This window comes from Geotrypetes seraphini, chromosome 2 (assembly GCF_902459505.1).
Source record: "Geotrypetes seraphini chromosome 2, aGeoSer1.1, whole genome shotgun sequence".
Classification (NCBI taxonomy): Eukaryota; Metazoa; Chordata; class Amphibia; order Gymnophiona; family Dermophiidae; genus Geotrypetes; species Geotrypetes seraphini.
Window position 1 is genome coordinate 339,378,148 of NC_047085.1, and position 22,991 is coordinate 339,401,138.

Below are 22,991 nucleotides of genomic sequence, written 5' to 3' on the forward strand. Positions count from 1 at the left end.
GTGGAAAAAAGGAAGGAGGGCCACTGCATATCCCCTTCAAGTGGTTCACATATTTCTTGGGGTATACATATCGCGTGTTGGGAGCCTCTATACTAGGCTACTATTCCATTGTTTGATTTTGTATATTATACTATATCATGTTTGTTATATTTTTGAGATTATTTGCCATCTCCAGATTTGTCTTATTGATTTATATTTATGCTTATGCTTGATCATTTCAATATTATGATAATAAAAAGTTTTTAAGTTAAGTTGTACCTGTTATACGTATGTTACCTTGGACAAATCTTGTCATAAATGTGGTTAATAACAATAGATGGATGGTATATATTAACACATTAGGAGTTTTTATATGACTTTATATAAATATTTATGACGCCTATAAAACCCTTCATCTAATACTTGAATGACTCTACTTCCAGCAAATATTATTTAACTAAACTTGCTTAGTTTTCAGATATAATAATTTGAAGATTCTTATGACTTGGTGGTTGTTTGTATCTATATTTTTTAATAGAACTTCTTTTTTTGCTATTCTAGAGGAAAATTTGCTGTGGTAAAAAAATGTATTGAAAAAGAGACTGGAAAGGAGTTTGCTGCCAAATTCATGAGAAAAAGGAGAAAGGGCCAGGATTGTCGAATGGAAATAATACATGAGATTGCGGTACTTGAACTGGCACTTAGCTGTCCCTGGGTCATTAACTTACATGAAGTCTATGAAACTGCATCAGAAATGATCTTACTTCTGGAATAGTAAGTAATGTATTATGAGAACAATTATTTTAAGAACATAGTTAATGAACATTGTCTTAGGTTCTGTGGCTGGTGTCAGGATTGTTGCTGTTTTCCGGATCTCGCTGCACGTGGGTAGGTAGAACTGACATTTCTGCTTTCATGCTGCGGCTTTCTTCAGTGTAGATTTTTGGCTAGCGCGCGCTAATCTGGTGCGTGCGGTAAAACCCGTAGCGCACCTTCGTAAAAGGAGCCCATAATGTACACTGTACATCATGCAATATATAACGGAGTACATGGCTGCAGTGGAGCAACAATCTTTAAAGAATGAAAAATCAGACATGACGACACTCACATTTCCACCATTCAACTTAATCTCTCTCACCAATAATTAAATTAAATACGGCATCCTCTTTTAAACAGAACGCTGATAATTTAAAGCTCCATTCATACTCCATTCATTCTAGTTTTAAAGTGATTTGAAAGGACTGATTTAAAAAGTCACTCATCTTTATTAAGTCTCTAAACCAATCATGTTGCTAACATTCTTCACACCACTATGTGATTGTTTGAAAAGAGGGAGAGATCACAACTCGACTTGCATTCAACAAGTTTTGTGCTTCAGAATTCAGTTTTAACTTGCCGAGTTCATTTTTTCTGTCCATGTCGAAACCTTTGACAGGTTTTGAGAACAGCAATTTGTGCTAACCATCTATTTCTGTAGCTGATCCTCATAACTGGTGTCTTCAGAATTTAGACCCTGAACTCCACATCGGACTTGTACTTGGTGTTCCTCTTTAAATCGCGCTCTGTAAAGGCCCGTTGAGCTTAGCAGGAGCAGTTGTCGGCACGACCATGGACATTGCCAGATCTTCTCAGCCTTCGATATCGAAAGCTTCTACATCGACTTCATCAAGGGAGCCAGGTCAGACGCATCGACTTCCCAATAAGCATCGTAGGTCTCTAAAGCATCGAGTCTCTTGACGCAGACCAATCGACGCCGCCAATGCTCCCCAGCTTTGCATGCATCCTCATTGAGGTCATCCATTTCGGGACAACCTGCTACACCGGTGGTACCAGTGCATACTTCCTAGCATCGCAGGTCTCAACAGCAATGAATCTCTCTTGATGCAGCCCAATTGACAACGCCAATGCTCTCCAGCTTTGCAGGTTGTCTCTCTTTGAGGTCAACCACTTCGAGACAACCTGCTGCACCGATGGTACCGGCTGTTGAGCTATAAGTACCGGTGCATTCTTTTAAGGCGTTGCAGGTCTCAATAGCATCAAGTCCTTTGCAGACTGAACAGTGACATTGTCGTTCTTCATCTTTACAGGTTGTTTCTCTTTCATGATGTACCCTCTCCGATACAACCTGCTGTTCCGAGGGCAACCTGCTGCCTGTTCAACCATTGGTACTAGTGCATGTTTCTGGGAGACACTCAGAGTTCTTCCAGAGGAAGCTCAGTAGTATGCTTAATTTGCACAAAATGCCACTGCTAGCATTGACTCCCTCAGTACAGCCCACTTAAGCATAGTGCTATGAGGCTTCAAGGTATCGGTGTCGGCTATCCATCGGAGCATCATGCTACTTCTCATGGATCTTCTCCGGGATTGACACTCTCCATTGAAAACATAATCCATTGCTTCGAAGCATAGATGTTCCAAGTCGAGGTATCTTTTCTCATCGCATTGATCTTATGCATCTGACCAAATAAGAGATACTCATCGATCCTTATCGTCTTCATCGGATCGGTACCGAGGACATTGTAAGATATTTTTTTTTTTTTTTTTTTGAAGACACAAACTTCTCTATAATTCAAAATTCCCATTTGGACTTGGACGATGCACTTACTTTATATAAGCCTGAGTCTTATAGCATTCTTTTCAAACTGTTACAAGAACTTCCTTTCAGGAGAAGACCTTCTTCAGTGGATCTTTCTTTTCTTGGATATATTTGACAGCTCGGCGCAGCCCTACCTGTTAAATTGGAAGCTGACACTATACCTACTGCTGAGTTCATATGTGCTTAGACTATGCTGAGTCTCCCAAAGGGCTTCTCAGTTTGCTGTTATATGGCAGGCTTACTGAGACGCTTCTCAACAAATTGGGACACAACTTTAAGTATCATGGTTGCTCTGAGAACACTGTACTCATGCTTGTCCTGGGTTTGATGGCCCACATCACTCATTACTGCTGGAATCAACCCTTAACAAATATTCCAGTGCATCAGTTTTTACCTCGGCACCTCTAGGGCTTCAAGGCTGTGCTTTGGTCAAATTTGGAAGTTGCCTTTATTGACATTTTCTGCTGGCGACCAGAATCCTTTCTTGCACCATTTACCTAAAACAAGACAAGGGTTTCGTACACGTGCTCAAGAAGCAATGTTTGCTTTTAACAAGTGCACATAAAACATACCTGTCTTTCCCAAAAACTAAAAAGTGTGATTTTAATACCTTCCCCTAAATATATCTCAAATTCTTAAAACCAGCTATTAAATATTTAATACAAACAAGTATTATCTGAATCAATTTAATTTTAATCTTATCTCCTACAGTTCATTTCGTTACAGTACTTTTACAACTCGTATATCAAAGCAAGTTTCCCCATAGAAAGTAAGGGAAACTCGCTTGATTCGTTCCACATCCCCAAAAGACCCCTCCCTGAGGCCATGGGTGCGCTTCCAACCCACCCCCACAAACCGGCATCGCGCCCCCCCCCCCCCAAAAAAAAAAAAACAAAAAACCTTACTGCGATCGGGCACCAGCACACAGCACCAACCCATAGGATGTGCCAGTTACCAAAGAGTTTGACGCTGATTCTGCTGGGCCTTGAGCATCTGCGCATGCTCAAGGCCTTCTGGCTTCCGCTCACGCTATCTCCAAGATGCTCAAGGCCCAGCAGAATCGGGGGCAGGCTCTTTGGCCACTGGCACATCCTGTGGGTTTGTGCTGCATGCTGGTGCCCGATCACGGTAAGGGTTTTGGCAGGGGGGCGATGCTGGTTGGCGGGGGTAGGGGCTCGCAAATCAAGTCAACGCTTGGTTTGCGAGGCAAGATTTGCCAAGAGTGTTTTACTCATCTTGCAAAACACTCACAAACCGCGTTGCTCGCAAACCGAGGTTTTGACTATATATGCCTGCTGTTCTCGGAGAATACCTGCTACAGATAAGTAGCCTTGCTTTTTTGCATATGGGGCACACTTATGATGGATCTCTTTATCTTCCAAGATTAAAGAGTCACAGTAGGCTGGCTTTGAATGTCCTTCTCTGGATTGGGGAGTAGGTTTTCTTTGCATATGTCGTCCTCCTCTTTTTCTCTTGTAGCAAACAATCTCCTAAAATTCAGCCAGGATCCAGGTGACCATGATTTCCACTGTCCAAGGCAAGTCTGGTTTCCTTTTCCTTCTCGATTTATTCATATGTATTTCCATCAGACTGGAGAATTCTTTATTCTCCGAGGACAAGCAGTTATATTTCACATATGGGTGACATCATTCACAGAACCCAGTACAAACAGTGAAAAAGTATACCATCACTTTAAATTTTAGCACCATCTGTACTGCTGGTGCCTTCCCGCCCATCGTCGACTTACAGGACCTGCAATTTTTAGTTTTCCATGGAGCCTGTCAAATGTTTCTCTTATTGGATGCCTTCCCTTTTATTATTTTCTTTTCATCATTATTAGTTTTCTTTCTATTCCTGTTTAGTTGAAGAGTATTTTTTTTGCATTTTTTTTATTTTTGGGCCTTTGCGCCTCCCCCCCCCCCCCCCAATAAGCCTTTATCCATTTTCAGAAGCTGAAAATCATCTTTGTGTGTTTACTCAAGCTTCCTGGGCCATTGAGCTCTTTGAAATTGCATTGACTGTTTGTTGTCCCCTCAATGTCCAAAGCGCCTAGCAGCTTCAGACTTTGCACTCGATGTACTAGGACCATTCAAGGCACTGATCAACACAACTGATGTGTCAGGCATCTTAATCCTGACCATCAGTAAATTTTGTGCACACTCTGCTCTCACATGCAGAAGAAGTTGCTTAAACCCTGGAAATTTCAGTTTGAAACGCTTTTTGGTACCACTTTAGGGGCATCGAGCATGGCTGAGGATTCCGATCCCAGTGCCTCAACCTCAATCTACAGTAAAGCCTTGGATTGCAAGTAACTTGGTTTGCAAGTGTTTTGCAAGACAAGCAAAACATTATATTAAATTTTAACTTGCTATACAAGACAAGTACATACAGTATACACACATCACAACCGAGCTGATGGTTCTTCTCTCTCTGACGCTACAGGAGTGTAGTGTTTTAAACGAGCAAAGTCTTGCAATACAAGTACATACACTATACACGTGTCGCATCATCACAACTGAGCCAATGGTTCATCTCTCTCTGACGCAGGAGTGTAGTGACCATTCTAGACGAGCGAGGTCTTGCAATACAATTACGTATAATATTTTGTATTAAATTTTTTGGGTTGTGAAATATATTGTCTAAGTCAGTGTTTTTCAACCTTTTTTGGGCAAAGGCACACTTGTTTCATGAAAAAAATCACGAGGCACACCACCATTAGAAAATGTTAAAAAATTTAACTCTGCCTATATTGACTATATATAAAGTAATTCTCTTGAATAGGAATCAAATAAACACAAAGAAAGTATTTTATAATTACTTTATTATGAAATATTAAGTAAACAGAATAGTGAAAAATTATAAAATACTTTATTCAGTGCGAAACCTGGGCCTGTTTGGCTGAACACAAAGCTGATATTCTGGCTGGAATCGAAGAAAGACACACACGTAGCTCTTCGTCAACAGCTCTCAGTCTCTCTCTGTATTTGGTTTTTATAGCATACAAAAATAGACAAATATACCCTCCATTCTTTTTATTAAACCACAATAGCAGTTTTTAGCGCAGGGAGCTGCGCTGAATGCCCAGCGCTGCTCTTGACGCTCATAGGCTCCCTGCGCTAAAAACCACTATTGCGATTTAGTAAAAGGTGACCATATTGTAAAATATAGACAGCAGATATAAATTCAGAACTGTGCATAGTAAGTGAAGGGAAGTTTTCATCTCTGGGAATTTACCCAGTTAACTATTAAGTTATTTGGGCAAATTCCTTTGAAAACTGTGGTAATACTGCCTCCACTTTGCTAAATTTAAAATAAAATCATTTTTCCTACCTTGTCTGGTGATTTCTGGTTGCACTTTCTTCTTCTGACTGTGCATCCAATCTTTCTTCCCTTTTATCAGCCTGTATGCTTTCTCTCCTCCACACCTCATTCCCTCCCCCAACTTTTTCTTCCTCTCTCCCTGACCTTTCTTTCTTTTTTTCTGTTTCTCTTCTTTCCTTCTGTTTCCCTGCCTGCCCCCTTTCTTTCTTTCTCCCTGCCGTTCCCCAAGCCACTGCCGCTGCCATCGGGGAACAGGACCCACCAATGGATAACAGGCCCCAAAGCCGACGCCGACGCATGCTCTCCCTGACGTCAATTCTGCAATCGGAGAGGAAGTTCCGCCCAGCCAGGCAGCGATTGACTGGCCCGAACTTCCTCTCCGACTGCAGAATTGACGTCGGGGAGAAGAAGACTTATCGGCTCGATAGATTAGATCGCCAAGACAAAGTGAGTCCTGGGTGATCGACTCACTTTGCCTTGGCGAGCTACTGGCGCCCCTGCCTCGGGCCCCCTGTCAGCTCCGGGCCCCTGAATGCAGGACTGGTAGTGTGCCGCAGAACAGCGGTTGAAAAACACTGGTCTAAGTTTCCATTATTTCCTACGGGGAAATTCGCTTTGATATACAAGTGCTTTTGGATTACAAGCATGCTTCTGAAACGAATTATGCGCGCAAACCAAGGTTTGACTGTACTACGACATAGACACCTACGATGCCTGTGTTGACAACACAACACAGGGACTCCGTCTTCATCATCGATGCTGCCAGCCTCAGGAGAGCCTTGTAAAGAGAGCTAAGAAGCACAAACATGTCTCCTCTACCAGACATGCCTTGGCATCTTCCCCAGCTTCCATGGCCTTGACACAATCTAAGTGTTGGCACAAATGACTTATCACCATCCCTTCAACTGGTACCTTCTCATAAATGTCCCTTGGCATTGAGGTTCTCGAAGCCTTGAAACCCAGTCCAATAAGTGCCTGCTCTACCTTTGCCACTACTGATACTGATGCCATCGATACAAGATCAACTCCATGCATTGCTCCAATAAGAGTTACTGCAGTCCCAGCCTGCACAGGCTTCTGCATCTTCTGTACCAGCCTCAGGCCAATCCAAGGATGTTTTGATGTGTCACTAAAGAATGAGACAGGGACAAATTTGTCCTCATCCCCATCAAGAGTCCAGAATCCAAATCCTGCTTCTCCTAGTTATTTTGGATACGTGACATTATATCGGGGGAAGGGAACTCCTGACCGGAATACGTCTCTCGAGGACCGGAGTTCCCTACCCCTGCATTATATGATATAATGCTTGTATCCTGTGATGTTTGATATTGACTTATTTTGTAAGCTCTTGGGTTAGATATGTAGCTATGTACAATTTAATAGCTACATTGATTTAAGGTGTAATGCAAAAAGGTGTGGTCGTCTTCCCCCCCCCCCCTCCACATCCCCTTCTACCTTTCTGGGAGTTTTGGGGAGTAGGAAAGGGGATAGTATGAACTTGTTTGGTAAGATAATATTTTTGTGTATGTATAAGATAAAATACTGTTTTACTACTTTATTTGGTATGTAATACAGTAAGTAATGACTACATTTGTGTATCTTTATAATTCTTTTTTTCTCTTTAGTGCTGCAGGTGGTGAAATCTTCAACCAGTGTGTAGCTGACAGGGAAGAGGCTTTTAAAGAAAAGGATGTGCAAAGGCTCATGAGGCAGATTTTAGAAGGCATTTCTTTTCTACACAAAAATAATGTAGTTCATCTTGATTTGAAGGTAAACTGTAGAAATAAGGATTACTCTGCTTGTTGAAGCAGACTGGTTATTTCTAATTTCTTTTGAAAAATTGTAAATCACAGCTTGAAGTATGGATAAATAAGAATGGAAAATTAATTGAGATGTAAAAGGCATATCAAGGGAAAGGGAAAAATAGTCAGATGTAGGATAGAGAAGAAAATAGTCAAAAGAAATAATAGGAGGAACATAAGCATCTTATTTGAATGGAATATAAAACGATGGAAATCAAGATAGCATAGGAACTTAGTAAGTGTATATATGTATGTATGTGTGTGTATATGTACACACATGTTCTTATATGTCACTTAACACTCCATTGCCCCAGGTACATTAGTCAGATTGTAAGCCAACCAGGACAGATTGGGGAAAATACCGTATATACTCTAATATAAGTTGATCTGAATATAAGTCAAACCCCCCATTTTTCCCCCAAAAGGGAGGAAAAATGGTTGACCCGAATACAAGACGTGGGACTTAATATTCAAGTGCCCTGCAAGGCACTTCATCCAGCCCCCTTCCCTCACTGCCCTTCCAGGCTCTGCACCCTGTCCTCCCTCCCTGCCCTGTCCATTGTACCTCCTCTCTGCTGATATCCTGTCTGTCGCCGCGTCTTGCGTATGACCACTTACCTGGAATCCCTGGTGGTCCAGAGGTGTAGCAGGCAGGAACAAGCTTTGTGCGCTCCTGCCCTGCTGCTGAACCAGTCGATGGTGCGAGTTCTGGCAGTTCAGCTGTACCGAGCATCAGCGCACTTTCGGTGTGGCTGCTCGACGCCGAGTGGTTCCCTCAATGGCTGTGGTGAGTCTTGTGAGAATTCACCTTGTCTGGAGGACCTTCACACATTCGCGGACATCAACGCAATGACAGTGCACTTCTGGATGCTCTTGAACTGCTGCCACAAGTTTAGTGTGACGTGGCTTCGCAAAGTTTGCAAGACGCTATATTGGATGCCTGTGCATGTCCGGATGCCCTTGAGCTGCGGCCACCAGTTTAGTGTGCTGCGGCTTCACAAAGTTTAAGACACTATATTAGATAATATAGATGCCAGCTGTTTGGATTCATAACAAAGCAATAAGATACATCTATAGGATTCTGACAAGGAAGGTTGCCAGGTATCAGAAAAACTACTATCCAGGCCTTCTCAATGAGTCTGGCATAGTTTTGATCTCTGATTTTATTACACTACTTGTGAGAGGTGAAATAATGTCAGAGTACATTAACTTATAAAACTCTGTCCTGAACCCATCAGGATTGGGTGCTTTGTATAGCGGACTTTTATTTATGGCCCAAGTGACTTCCTCCTTTACAATGGAGTGATTTAACTGAGCTGTCTGGGAAGGGGTTAGGCATGGCAGATCCAAACTGGAAAGGGTCCAAACCATGTTATCAGCCATGTAGAGATGGTGGTTGGTTTTTGTTGGGGGGGGGGGGGTTTAATTTTGAAAAATTTTATTGATTTCTACAAAAGAATAAACCAGAGATCCGTGATGATTCCTCAAGATAGTGTTTTTTAGAGCCTATCCCAGGTATGGATAAGTAGGCCAGCAATTTCCCACTTTTACTGCCATGCTAATAGCAATACAGAAAAGCATAAAGGATGAAGAATCCTTCTATATATGTGAGATAAGATTGTTTACTGAAATGTTAAAATAGTTTAAAAAGTGCCGTCTTAATGCCTTATATTCAGAATGCCATACACTTAATCCAAACTACATGGTATAGACAAAGTTTGTTGCCAACAGTATCTTAATCAGTAGCAATAACAATAGTAATATTATGTATTTGCAAAGTAGTATTGGAGTTTTCCAAACAATCTGTGCAAATTCTTTATAGATTGTTTCAAGTTTAAGAAATATACTATCCCACACAACAGTCTAAAAAGGATTAGCATAGTGCTGTTCCTGACAGAACAAGACACAGTGAGATGTGGGGTAGAACTACAATAATGAATAGGATGGGAGGGAGGGGGAGGACACAGGAGGGATTCATTTGTGTAGGCAGGATGGGAGGGAGGGGGAGGACACAGGAGGGATTCATTTGTGTAGCCAGGAGTTTGCATCTATGGCTCACAAGCAAGGAAATTGATAATATGGAACTAACAAAAGGCTTCCTTAAAAAGGTAGGTCTTAAGATCACATTTAAATGATGGTCACATTTTAAATGATATTCTCAGACTATTTCTCTATATTTGGACAACCATGTGATTTTTTTTTGGTCTGATTGTCTTCAGTTTTGAGATTTTGCATCGATGTTTTAGTGCCACCTTCATTTCCAGAATTTTCCTTTTTAAGTTATTTCTTTTCAGTTTGGTTAAACTAGAGCCTGTCTGTAACTACTTATTTTGTTTGAAAACTGCTAGTTAGCTCTAGAGCAGTGGTCTGCCACATGCGGCCCGCCAAGTACTATTTTAAGGCCCTGAGTTTATCATAATCACAAAAGTAAAATAAAAGTTTCTTGATCATATGTCTCTTTAGCTATAAATGACAATATTATTATTAAGACTTGGCCATAAGGAAAGATTTATAAACAGAATGAATTTTACCTCATGTAAAATTGTCATTTCTTTAATAAGACATTAACTATTTTTTCTAAGGCCCTCCAAGTACGTACAAATCCAAAATGTGGCCCTCCAAAGGGCCACATTACTAATAAGGAAAAAAGGAGACTACAGATAATTCAGAACACAGCCGTAAAATTAATTTATAAAGCAAAAAAGTTTGACCATGTTTCCCCTCTCTTAAAAGATGCGCATTGGTTACCTATCGGCCACAGGATCATGTTTAAAATATTGTTTCTTATTTTTAAGACATTAGCATCTAATGAACCACAGTTCATTTCCAAATCACTGATTCCTTACAAACCTAAACGTTCCCTGCGATCATCTGAACAAAATCTCCTCTCGGTACCGTCATTAAAGATTATTGGGACCAGAAGATCAGATATATTTACAGTTATGGGCCCTCAATGGTAGAATACTCTGCCTCAGTATATTCGATCTGAACAAGATATTGCAAAATTTAAAATACTGTTAAAGACCCATTTATTTAAAGATGCCTATGATTTTTAACATTAGTTTTTTCAACTAATTTAAAATTTGTTTATTTCATACATTGTGCTTTGGTTTTATAAATCCCCTCCTTTTGTTTTTTCCTTTTTTTAACTAATCCCAAATATTGTAACTTTTAACCCTATTCCTCAAACTCATGTCTGTATTGTTTTAAATTTGAAATTTGAATTTATTTTGTAAGTTTCTTCTATCTAAATTATAATATGTACATCGCCTAGAAATTGTAATAGGCGATTCATCAAAAATTAAATAAACTTGAAACTTTGAGTTGGAGACCACTGCTCTAGAATGATAACTAATCCATACACACTGAGGAGACTGCTAGTGTTTAAAGTAAAGTGAGCACTTGTTAAATAGTCTAAATATTTGTGTATTTTCAGGAAATGTGAGTCATAGCATACCTTAATGCAAACAATGATATACCCAGGCTTTGCAGGTATAATGGTCTTGAATGTTTTGGAATTTAATGTTTTTTCCTTGTCATTTACTTTATAGCCTCAGAATATTCTTCTGACCAGCGAATCTCCCATAGGAGATATTAAAGTGGTTGACTTTGGCCTCTCCAGAATAGTAAATAGTAATGAAGAGCTAAGAGAAATTATGGGAACTCCTGAATATGTTGGTAAGGGTTGTGTGTTGTGTTTTTTTTAGGTTAGTGGGTTTTGGGGTGTTTTTTTTTTTTTTTTTGGGGGGGGGTGATTCCCAAATAATGTAAAAGTATTGCTATTAGGGGTGTGATTATGCTCAAAACATAGCAGATGTATTCCATTTTGTTCCATTCATTTTATCATGAGTTTATGTTTCAGAAATTTCATTTTAAATTTGTAATTATATAGTCTTTCAGCTTCCAGTGTTCACTGTCAAAGATCTTATATTGCAAAAGATGGCACTTTTTTGTCACTAAAGTACCATATATACTCAAATTAGAACTGTTTGGGGTTTTTTTGGGGGGGGGGGGTTACTATAAAGATAGTCAAAAATTTTATATTTGGCACTTACTTCCCTCCCATCCTCTTGTTGTTTTTGGCATTCTTCTCATTCCCTCCCTCCCTGTGGTGCCCTTCCACCATCACTGCTGAAAACTGGTGGCAGCCATTCAGAGGGGCTTAGCGTGGGGCAGGAGTGCAGAAAGCTTCTGTCTGGTACACTGCTGGACCACCAGGGATTCAAAAAGCTGTGCCGGGGGGGGGGGAGGGCAGGAGAGAGGGGGGAAAAAAATTTCCAGAGTCAGCTGGCCCACTAGGTCATACGTCAGGCCAGCGGAGACCTGTATCAAGTCTGGGGGGTGGGTGGCCGCTGACCCAAACATAAGACAAGACACTTTTTGACCCAAAAATCTCATCTTATATTCGAGTATACACGGTAGGTGCCTAGAATGGCAAGGCATGCCAATGCAGGTGCTTTTATTTTTTTTTTATAGAATAAGGGCCTTTGTCTATTGATCTTAAATTGTGCTTTTGGCCTTTGAAGATTTAAAATCATTTCTTTGCAATAGCTCCTGAAATCCTAAATTATGAACCAATCAGCACAGCAACTGATATGTGGTAAGTGTAATTCATATAACAATTTAAAAATTAAACTGTCAGATTTTTTTTTATCCAAGATATTTTATTAGAAAATATAGTTGGTAAAATAGATGCTCAACAATCTTAACAACATAGTTGAATTAAGTATATACAGAGCATAATAAAGCAAATTGTTACATTAAATACTACAAAATACAAATGTTGGAAGCACAGTGCATTTAAAAAAAAAAAAAGAGGTGGGGGGGGGGTTTGCCATTAAATTTGTTGATTTAGATCTTCTCCATTGATAGGCAGGATGCATCGGCCACACCCAAATGAATAACAAATGAGACTGAACAGCACTCTGAGCTCAGAACTTACTGGAAAAGTTTCTGATTTATGTATGGATTTTTTCCTGATGCAGGAACCGCCACATTATCAGTATTTTTTTCTCACTACCATGTGACTAACTCAAACACCCCCAGCACAAATACTTCATGTGTTTCATTGCTTTTTCAACAGAGAGATCTTTTCATCCCCCCCCCCCCCCGGGTACCCTTTTAAATCCCTCCCTCCCTGGACGGCTGTCTCGTTCTATTTCCTGATCAGCGGCACGCAGGTCAGGAGCGTGCTTTCCGCGCTTCCGCCTGTCCCCGCGCTGCATTCTGAATGGCTGCTGTCAGTTCTCACAAATTCCATGAGAACTGAGCGCAACCATTCAGAAAGCGGCGCAGGCCTAAGCAGGAGCGCGTAAAGCTTGCTCTTGACCTCAGTGCTTCTGACCTGTGCGCCGCTGGCCTGGAAATAGGAAGAGAGCTGTCGAGGGAAGGATACACGCTGGATCACCAGGTACGACAACAGCAAAGGTGGCAGGTGGGGGTGTTTTAAAAAGGTGCGGTGGGGTGTGTGTATGTGTTTTAAAAAGATGCGGCGGCTGGGTGGGGTTTACAACGGTACCGGGGGGGGGGGGGGTGTTAAAAAATTTATATCTTCGCTCCATAAGACGCACTTACATTTCCATCCCCTTTTTAGGGGATGGAAAAAGTGCATCTTACGGAGCAAAAAATACAGTACAGTGTTCCCCTGGTTGTTGGCGGTTCGTGGTCCCAGTCATTCGTGGTATTTTCGGACCGCGAACCACCAACAAGGAGAGGGCAGTGGGAGAGGCAGGAGAGAGCAGCTGGATAAACAGCTCCTGATTGGATAAGGCCCGACTTCGTGCAGGATGAAGCGGTCGGAGCGAACCGTGAGTGATTTCCTGCACTCACGACGCTCCGGCTGCTCTCCTGCTGATCTCTCCCGCTGCTCTCTTCAGGCTCCCCCATGAAAACATATTCGTGGTTTTTTGAGATTCGCGGGGGTTCCTGGAACGGAACCCCCGCGAATCTCGGGGGAGCACTGTACTTAAAATAGACAAATAGGAGGTTAGGGAGGTTCTCAGAGTGGGATTGATAAAGGAGTCAAGAGTTTAAAAACAATCTTAAAAAAAAAAAAGATGGGCTTTAGCCTAGATTTGAAAATTACCGGAGTCTGATCTTGACATACGGACTCAGACAGTCTGTTCCAGGCATAAGGTGTAGCAAGAGAGAAGGGAGATAGCTTGGAGTTGGCAGTAGAGAAGAAAGGTACAGATAGGAGAGAGTTACCCAACGAACAGAGTTCTTGAGGAGGCATACAGTGGGAGAGAAAAGAGGAGAAAGATTGTGGAGTTGCAGAGTGACTTCACTTAGTCAATAAGAGGATTTTGATCTGTATGCGGGAATGGATAGGAGCCTCTGGTGTGAGGATCAGTCAAGATGTCCTATCACAACAGAAGCCTACTGTGCCTCTACCCTGATTTTATCCTCTTACTGTAAGCTCTGTTCTCAGATGCAGAAAAGAATAGAGTAGAAACATTTTAGTGTACTCAGTCTGTTCCATGGGAATCTGAGGCACCGGTTCCAATGACACTAGAAGCACTTGGATGCATAGGCATTGAGGTCTCCCCCGACTCTTTCAAGCATCAGTAGCATCCGTTCAGGAAGAGAATCATCAGATTTGATAGCGAAGACTCGTGAGGATTTCACATCATCCTTGTTGGCACTGAAGGATACCAATGTTATGTATCAAGTGAAGTTGAAAGACTCGTGAGGATTTCACATCATCCTTGTTGGCACTGAAGGATACCAATGTTATGTATCAAGTGAAGTTGAAAGAGCACAATCGGTCCTTCTCAAAGCAAGGTGCCAGGAGCTCTGGGATGCTGGCATTGCTAATACCCAAGAAGCCTCAGCACTGTGAGGACCACATCCTCCTCCTGTGGAAGCAGTGCTAATGTACCAGTCTCCATGATGCCAGTCCCTGCTTCCGATTCAGCTCCTTCACAGGCTGCCTGTTTTGGCACTACCCATGCCTTTACTGACCCTTGTCACTGAGAAGTGGATAATGACACGGTGACAAAATTCATCACCGTTCCCGTCCCCGCAGATAACCACGGGAAATAATCCCATGTCATTTTCTAGTGTCTATTTCAACCTCAGTCCTTCTACACCAGCATTCTTCAAAGCAAAGCTTGTGGGTCAGTGGTTGTGGCCATTCATGCTCTGATACTTCCCTCTCTCTTTAAAGAATGACATGAAGATGGTTTCCCGCGGTTATCCGCGGGGACGGGAATGGTGATGAATTTTGTCACCGTGTCATTCTCTAGTGGATATGTCTTATTACAGGATGAGCTGGAGCACCTCATGGCTTGATGTGATGCTGAGGCATCGAGGGTGTTGATACCAACCATGGTGCCATTCTAGCCCATCTTGGATGCCTACACCATGCCTGTCAGGTGTTTATTGATGCCAGTGTCCTATTGGACCATGTGCCCAATGGTCTGAGACGGACGCAGAAGTCTCACGAGGACTACTTTGCGAGTCTGATGTGGACCATTCCTGGGGATCTGAAGTTGAGCCAAAGCAGCCATCAAAGCCAAGAGGATTTCCACCACAGGAAAAATACCCTTTCCCCTACAAAGGGTTTCCTTTTTGTCAGCTTTGAGGGAGATGAGCTTCGGCCATCTTATTTAAATTGGAAATTAAGGACGAGCCCAGGGCCAGGATTTTGGATGTCTGACTGCCCTCCTCAGAAAGTTGTGATAGCCTTAAGACTGCACAGATGAGAAATAGAGATACCCCTGTACCAAAGAAGACAGACTTTATATAAAGTCCAGAAAGTTCTCAGATTCAAGAAGCAACAGCTTCCACATCATTCCATGGTGGTCAAATGTACCCTCAGAAGAGCCAGAAGTTTAAAAGACCCATGTTTAGATGCCACCCAGGTAGGGATGTTTGTATTCTGGAGTCTTTTTTATTTATTTTTTTTTTTAAGGAAAGTTTTTAGGGTTCAAGGCTTATTTCCCACATCCAGCCTTACCATCAAGAGAAGGGAAGAAATTATATTATAAGTACTTCTTCACGCCCATAAAGGTGGGCAGAGGTTTTCATCTCATTCTAGATCTAAGGGCTCTGAGCAAATATAAGAAGTTCAGGATGATCTCCCTGCCCCCCTCCCCCCAATGATTCTGGTAAATAATTGGCTACGTATTCTGTATTTAAAGGATGCTTATGCAAACATCTGAAACATCAAGAGGTATCTCCGATTTCAAGTGGGGGAAATGCCACTACCAGTATCGCATTCTACCATTGGACCGTCCTGTCTGCTTCCAGAGTGCTTACAAAATGTCCTGCTGTATTTGCACTGTTGCTATGCAGACTAGGAGTGCATGTGTTTCCGTTTCCCTATCTGGCTGATTGGCTGGTAAAAGAACACATCAAGGGAAGGTGCTTAGGAATCGATGTCAATACAGTAGACTATTTCCAATCCCCTCTTCCAGTCATGGCATTCCATATTCTCTACTGAGAGCCACATAGTCTTACAGTAGACTATTTATTTTACTATTTATGTACCACTTATAGCCTAAGCGGTTTACTTTCAGGTACTTAAGTCATTGTACATCAGATCAAGCCCAGCATTGTTTCTGAAGTAGAGAATGACATGGTGGTTGTTACCCGCGGCTAGCCGCAAGTAGCCGTGGGTAACCCGCCAAAATAGGGAAAGAAAAATAGTAGTTGCTGCAGGGATGGGGACAAGGCCATTCATCGCCACGTGGAGCAGTGAATGGTCTTGTCCCCGCAGTGAGGCAATCGAGGATCGCGCGGTCCAGCAGCCCCCACCCGCCCAATCGCAGTGTTTAGCCAGCTCCCTCCCTCCACCTCACCTTATATTCCGAGTTTGCCGGCTTTCTTTTTTACCCAGCGGCACGCTTTCAAAAAGCCGTGCACGCACGGCTGCTCAATTGTTCAATCTTCTCTGCTGCAACTTCCTGTTTCCGGTTGCGTCAGAGCAGAAGATTGAACAGGCGCCTCCGTTATGTGGCCCGACAGCGATAGTGTTTCCGTGTCTATCCTATTTGCTCGTCGAAAAGATGTGCTGAGAGTAGAGTCAGTGCAACGGATGGCCACCAGGATGGTCTCGGGGCTCAAGGATCTATCGTACAAGGAAAGGCTGAAAAATTTGTGGCTGTACTCATTTGAGGAACGTAGGGAGAGAGGAGACATGATTGAGATGGAAGAAGAGATTCTCTTTCTCAAAGGACCCTCAGCCACAAGAAGGCATCCGCTCAAACTCAGGGGCAGGAAATTTCATAGCGACACCAGGAAATATTTCTTCACCAAGAGAGTGATTGATCCTTGGAATGAGCTCCCGGTGCAGGTGATCAAGGCAAACAGCGTGCAAGAATTTAAGAACAAATGGGATGTCCATGTGGGTATCCCTTAGAGGGTTAAGCCAAGGGAACCAGTCACCAGGAGTGGGATCCCTAGGATAGTAGACTTGGGGGTGGGTCAGTAGAGTGGGCAGACCTGATGGGCTATGGCCCTTATCTGCCGTCATCTTCTATGTTTCTATGTCTTCTTGCTGTTGGGGAACAGAAGCGGTGTCTGTTGTGGGTGTTGGCAGTCGCGCCTGGTCCTCCTGCTCTCTGACAGCTGAGTTAAAGTCTGCGACTGGGTTCCGCGTGGCGTCTGGGCTTGAGCCGGAGTACGGAGACCTCGTGTAGCAGCAGCCGCCAGGGCTTGCGGATTTGACGGCAGGGTTCAGTGCGGCCTGATGTAGTACAGGCGCGTCCTTCCACTTCCAGGCTTGTACCAAGGGGGGGCTTTCGCAATCTCTACTCCAAGGGATCTGGCGTTTGCTATTTATGCGCTACATAATATTTAATTGTAAATTCGGTGATTAATTTCTTTCTGTGGCATTTCTCAACAGGAAATGCTCACCTCTTTGAGGATTCACCCAATAAAAAGTTTGAAGGTGGGGGGGATGGTATTAGTCAGCACTACAGTGTCGTGACCTCACCTAGGAAGATATTTAGTGGTTCTCCTTCAGCTCACTGGATCCAAAGAAGTCCCTGACTTAAAAAATTAGTGAATACCCACTATACTAGACAATACCTACTAACCCAACCCTACTCTGTTATTTAAGAAACAATGCTGGCTTTATGGTTGTCCTCCTTTTTTTATTTTTTTAACCTGCTGGAGAGAGCTTTCCAGGAAGCATTCAAAATAGATGCCAGTCTAGGGACTTGCCCACATCTATTATAATCGGCCTGGAAGGACAAAGGGCTTATTTATAATGTTACAATGTGTAGGACATATCCTCTGTTACAATAGGATATGTTCGATATCCTTTTTGCTGACATAATCGACTGTACTATTACTTTTGGGGAATGGGTGCCACTTCCCTTCTCCCAATTTCTTCTTCTGTTCCCTTTCTTGATTCCATTAATTTGTGATCCTGGTAATCTTCTCTTGGTCTGGAAGAACTCCGTAATCTTAATGCATGTCTCCTGTGATAATATGAGGGTCCTTGCTTCCACTTTCCCCTACTTTAGAAAGTACAAACTATGGTTCTTAAAGTTTCTGAGATCCTTTGGCCAGCATCCAACGTTACCTATAAGTTTGCTTTCTTCTGACTTATGCCTAGCCAGATCCTTCAAGACAAAGTTAGACAAGTTCCTGCTGAACTAGAACATACGCAGGTAAGGCTAGTCTCAGTTAAGGAACTGGTCTTTTACCTAAGGGCCGCCGCGTGAGCGGACTGCTGGGCATGATGGACCACTGGTCTGACCTAGCAGCGGCAATTCTTATGAGCAGCCGCCCGTGCGGCTGGGCGAAAAAGAAAGCCGGCAAACTCGGCATCTAAGGTGGGGTGAAGGGAGGGAGCTGACGGATCGCTGCAATCGGGCGGGAGGGGACTGCAGGACTACGCATGTTCCCGGCTCACACTAGGAAGGAGGGAGTGAAAGGGAAAGAGATTCTGGGCCAAGGGAATGAAGAGGGAGAGAAAGAAACCCACAGCAGGAAAGAAAGGGGAGGACAGGCAAGTGAGCCAGATGCTGGAAACGGGGGAAGGGGGGAAGAAAGAGGGAAAGAAGCTAGATGGGGTTGAAGAGAAGAGACACATTGGTGTGGAAGAGGAAGATAGGGGAAATCTGGACACAGGAAGGTAACAGAAAGAGGGGAAATTATGTGTATGGGGGCACAGGGACAGAGACATAAAGGGGACATGCCATGGGGATGATATATGGACATGGGGGGGGGGGGCAATGCCAGATACATAGGGGAGATATTAGAAATGGGGAAAATAGGAACACAGAAGCGAGATTGTTTGGGGACCAAGCTTGCAGGCTCCAGCGGCTTGCACAAATTTCATTGTAACGTGCCAGTAAGAGGGAGGGAGGGAGGTAGGTAGGTAGGTAAGGAGGTAGGTAGGTAGGGAAGGAGGTAGGTAGGTAGGGAAGGGAGGGAGGAAGGAAGGAAGGGAGTGAGTGAGTGATCCCAGGAACGACATCGGTCATCTTCACCCGGTACCGCCTCGGTGCACTCAGGCAAATCTCTTTCAAAGACCCACCATGCCGAGCCCTCCACACCGATGTCCAAACGTACGCACCCCGACGTTAGGGACCCAGATTTGTGGGAAGACTCCCCTCACGGTACCGAGGAGGACGCTTCATCAACCGATGAAGAACCATCCATGACCAACACCGTCTCCAAACCAGAGCAATCCTCTTTCTCCAAATTCCTTAGGGAGATGTCAGCAGCTCTTTCCATTTCCTTGGAGTCCGACTCTAAAAAGTCTCAGGCTTTCCTCGATGCCCTAGACTTTGAGCAACCTCCCAAAGAATTTCTGAAGTTGCCCGTCCACGACATCTTACGGGAAACTTTCTATAAAAACTGGGAAGCTCCCCTCACGGTTCCTGGAGCCCCTCGTAAATTGGATAGCTTATACCGGGTTATCCCAATCCCAGGGTTTGATAAACCTCAATTGCCCCACGAGTCCCTCCTGGTGGAATCTACCTAGAAAAAATCTCAGGGTTCCAGTGTATATGCCTCCACCCCTCCTGGCAGAGAGGGAAAAACCATGGATAAATTTGGTAAGCGCCTTTTCCAAAATGCCATGTTAGCCAATAGAGCCAACAACTACACCTTCCACTTCTCCTTCTACATGAAGCATCTGGTGCAACAGCTCTCCTCCTTACAGAAATATCTTCCTGAACGTAAGGTCCCTCTTTTCCAGCAACATATTTCTAGCCTCCTCCAACTCAGGAAATTCATGGTTCACTCCATCTACGACTCATTTGAGCTGACCTCTCGCGCATCTGCCATGGCAGTGGCCATGCGCCGTTTGGCATGGCTGAGAGTCTCTGACCTAGACATTAACCACCAGGACCGCCTGGCTAACGCACCTTGTCTGGGTGATGAACTCTTCGGAGAATCCCTGGACTCGACCACCCAGAAGCTCTCGGCACGCGAGACCAGGTGGGACACTCTGATCAAACCTAAAAAGAAGACTCCACCTGCTCGCCCCTACAGGCAACAGTCTTCTTACCAACGCAGGTTCTCGGCCAGACCTCTCAACCCGCCTCAACAGCAGCCACGCCGACCTCGGCAACAACATCAAACCCAGGCTCGCTCTCAGTCTCACCAACCTGCCAAGCCTCTACCTCCGTCAAAACCATCTCAGCCCTTTTGACTCTTTTCTCCAGGGCATAGCCAGTCTCCCAACATCATTACCTCTTCCTCAGCCTATCGGAGGTCGCCTCCAGCATTTCCTCGGCCGTTGGGAGGTCATCACATCAGACCAATGGGTCCTCAACATCATTCGCCACGGCTACTCTCTCAACTTCCAGACTCTTCCACCAGACAATCCTCCCGTAGAGTCTGCTTCTCACTCCTCCCAAACCCCCCTCCTCCTGAGGGAGGTCCAATCCCTCCTTCTTCTCAATGCCATCGAAGAGGTGCCTCCGGACCAAAGGGGTCAGGGATTCTACTCCCGCTACTTCCTGGTTCCCAAGAAGACAGGAGACCTTTGTCCCATCCTCGATCTCAGGGACCTCAACAAGTGTCTGGTCAAGGAGAAGTTCAGAATGCTCTCCCTTGCCACGCTTTACCCTCTTCTCTCTCAACACGACTGGCTATGTTCCCTGGACCTCAAAGAGGCCTACACTCACATCCCAATCAATCCGACTTCACGTCGCTACCTACAGTTTCAGATACAGCACCGTCGCTATCAGTACAAAGTGCTACCTTTTGGCCTCGCTTCATCGCCCAGGGTGTTCACCAAGTGCCTTATTGTGGTGGCGGCCTTCCTCAGGTCTCGCAACCTCCAGGTGTTCCTCTACTTGGACGATTGGTTGGTGAAAGCACCTACATCTCCACTTGTGCTACAAGCCACTCATCACACCATCTCTTTCCTCCATCTCCTGGGGTTCGAGATCAACTACCCCAAGTCGCATCTGCTTCCCACACAGCGACTTCAGTTCATTGGAGCAGTTCTCGACACCACACTAATGAGGGCGTTTCTCCCCTCCGACCGTCAACGGACCCTGCTCCATCTCTGTCGTCAGGTGCTCCTTTATCACTCCATTCCTGCCCGACAGATGATGGTCCTCCTGGGCCACATGGCCTCGACGGTCCATGTGCTCCCTCTGGCGCGACTCCACCTCAGGACACCTCAATGGACTCTTGCCAACCAATGGTCACAGACCACGGATCTTCTTTCTCATCCCATCTCTGTGACATCATCTCTTCAGCAATCTCTTCAATGGTGGTTGAACTCCTCAAATCTTTCCAGGGGTCTACTCTTTCATCTACCCCCTCACTCCATGATCATAACCACGGATGCCTCCCCCTATGCGTGGGGAGCTCACCTGGAAGATCTACGCACCCAGGGACTCTGGACCCCTCAGGAGCGTCAACATCACATCAATTTCCTGGAACTCAGAGCCATGTTCTATGCTCTCAAGGCCTTCCAGCACCTTCTCTGCCCTCAGGTTCTTCTCCTGTGCACAGACAATCAAGTCGCCATGTACTACATAAACAAGCAAGGCGGCACCAGATCTCGCCTCCTTTGTCAGGAGGCTCTCAGCATCTGGACCTGGGCCACGGTCCGCAATCTCTTCCTCAAGGCTGTCTATATCCAGGGCGAACAGAACTCCCTGGCCGACAATCTCAGCCGCATCCTTCAACCTCATGAGTGGACTCTGGACCCTTCAACACTCCACTCCATCTTTGCTCGCTGGGGCACTCCGCAGGTGGACCTCTTTGCAGCGCCTCACAACCATCAGCTGCCCCAGTTCTGTTCCAGACTCTTCTCTCCTCATCGTCTGACCCCAGATGCATTCCTGCTCGACTGGACGGATCGGTTCCTCTATGCCTTTCCTCCACTACCTCTGATGTTGCGGATGTTATCCAAACTCCGCAGGGACAGGGCCACCATGATTCTCATCGCTCCTCGGTGGCCTCGCCAACATTGGTTCTCCCTCCTGCTTCAGCTCAGCTCCAGGGAGCCCATTCCTCTTCCTGTGTTTCCTACTCTACTTACGCAGCAACGTCAGTCTCTACTGCATCCCAATCTGTCTTCGCTCCACCTGACAGCTTGGTTTCTCTCGGGCTGACCTCTCCACAGAATCTGTCTCAGCCTGTCCGTTGCATTTTGGATGCCTCCAGGAAACGGCCACCCTCCAATGTTACCATCAGAAGTGGACCAGGTTCTCCTCTTGGTGTCTACTGCATCATCACGATCCCACCTCATTAGCGGTGGAAACTGTACTGGACTATTTGCTCTCTCGTCCGACGCTGGCCTCAAGTCTACCTCAATCAGAGTCCACCTCAGTGCCATCACTGCGTTTCATGAGCCTATCCTCGGAAAACCTCTCACGGCTCATCCACTGGTTTCCTGGTTCATGAGAGGCCTCTTCAATGTCAAACCACCTCTGAAGCCTCCTCCTGTCGTCTGGGACCTGAATGTGGTTTTATCAGCCCTCATGAAACCCCCTTTTGAGCCTCTTGCCACAACTTCGCTCAAACTTCTAACATGGAAGGTGCTTTTCCTCATTGCCATCACCTCTGTCAGGAGGGTTAGTGAGATGCATGCACTGGTCGCCGATCCACCGTTCACTGTTTTTCACCATGACAAGGTGGTTCTGCGTACCCATCCTAAATTCCTTCTCAAGGTGGTCTCAGCTTTTCACCTCAACCAGTCCATTGTGTTGCCTGTCTTTTTCCCTAAACCCCATTCTCATCCTGGGGAACAGGCGTTGCACACGCTGGATTGTAAGCGTGCCCTTGCATACTACCTTGACCGTACCAGGGCTCACCGCTCGTCCCCTCAGCTCTTTCTGACCTTCGATCCTAACCGTCTAGGTCGT

General features: G+C 44.6%; 1 protein-coding gene across 2 annotated transcripts in view; it reads left to right on the forward strand.

The window, feature by feature from the left end:
• Positions 1-22,991, forward strand: part of STK17A (serine/threonine kinase 17a) — a 70,661-nt gene that overhangs the window by 21,732 nt on the left and 25,938 nt on the right. For both annotated transcript variants that reach the window (XM_033930289.1, XM_033930290.1), the window contains 4 exons: positions 541-753; positions 7,522-7,666; positions 11,250-11,376; positions 12,250-12,298. In XM_033930289.1, the coding sequence (XP_033786180.1) occupies positions 541-753; positions 7,522-7,666; positions 11,250-11,376; positions 12,250-12,298 (534 nt within the window). The remainder of the gene's footprint in view (positions 1-540; positions 754-7,521; positions 7,667-11,249; positions 11,377-12,249; positions 12,299-22,991) is intronic.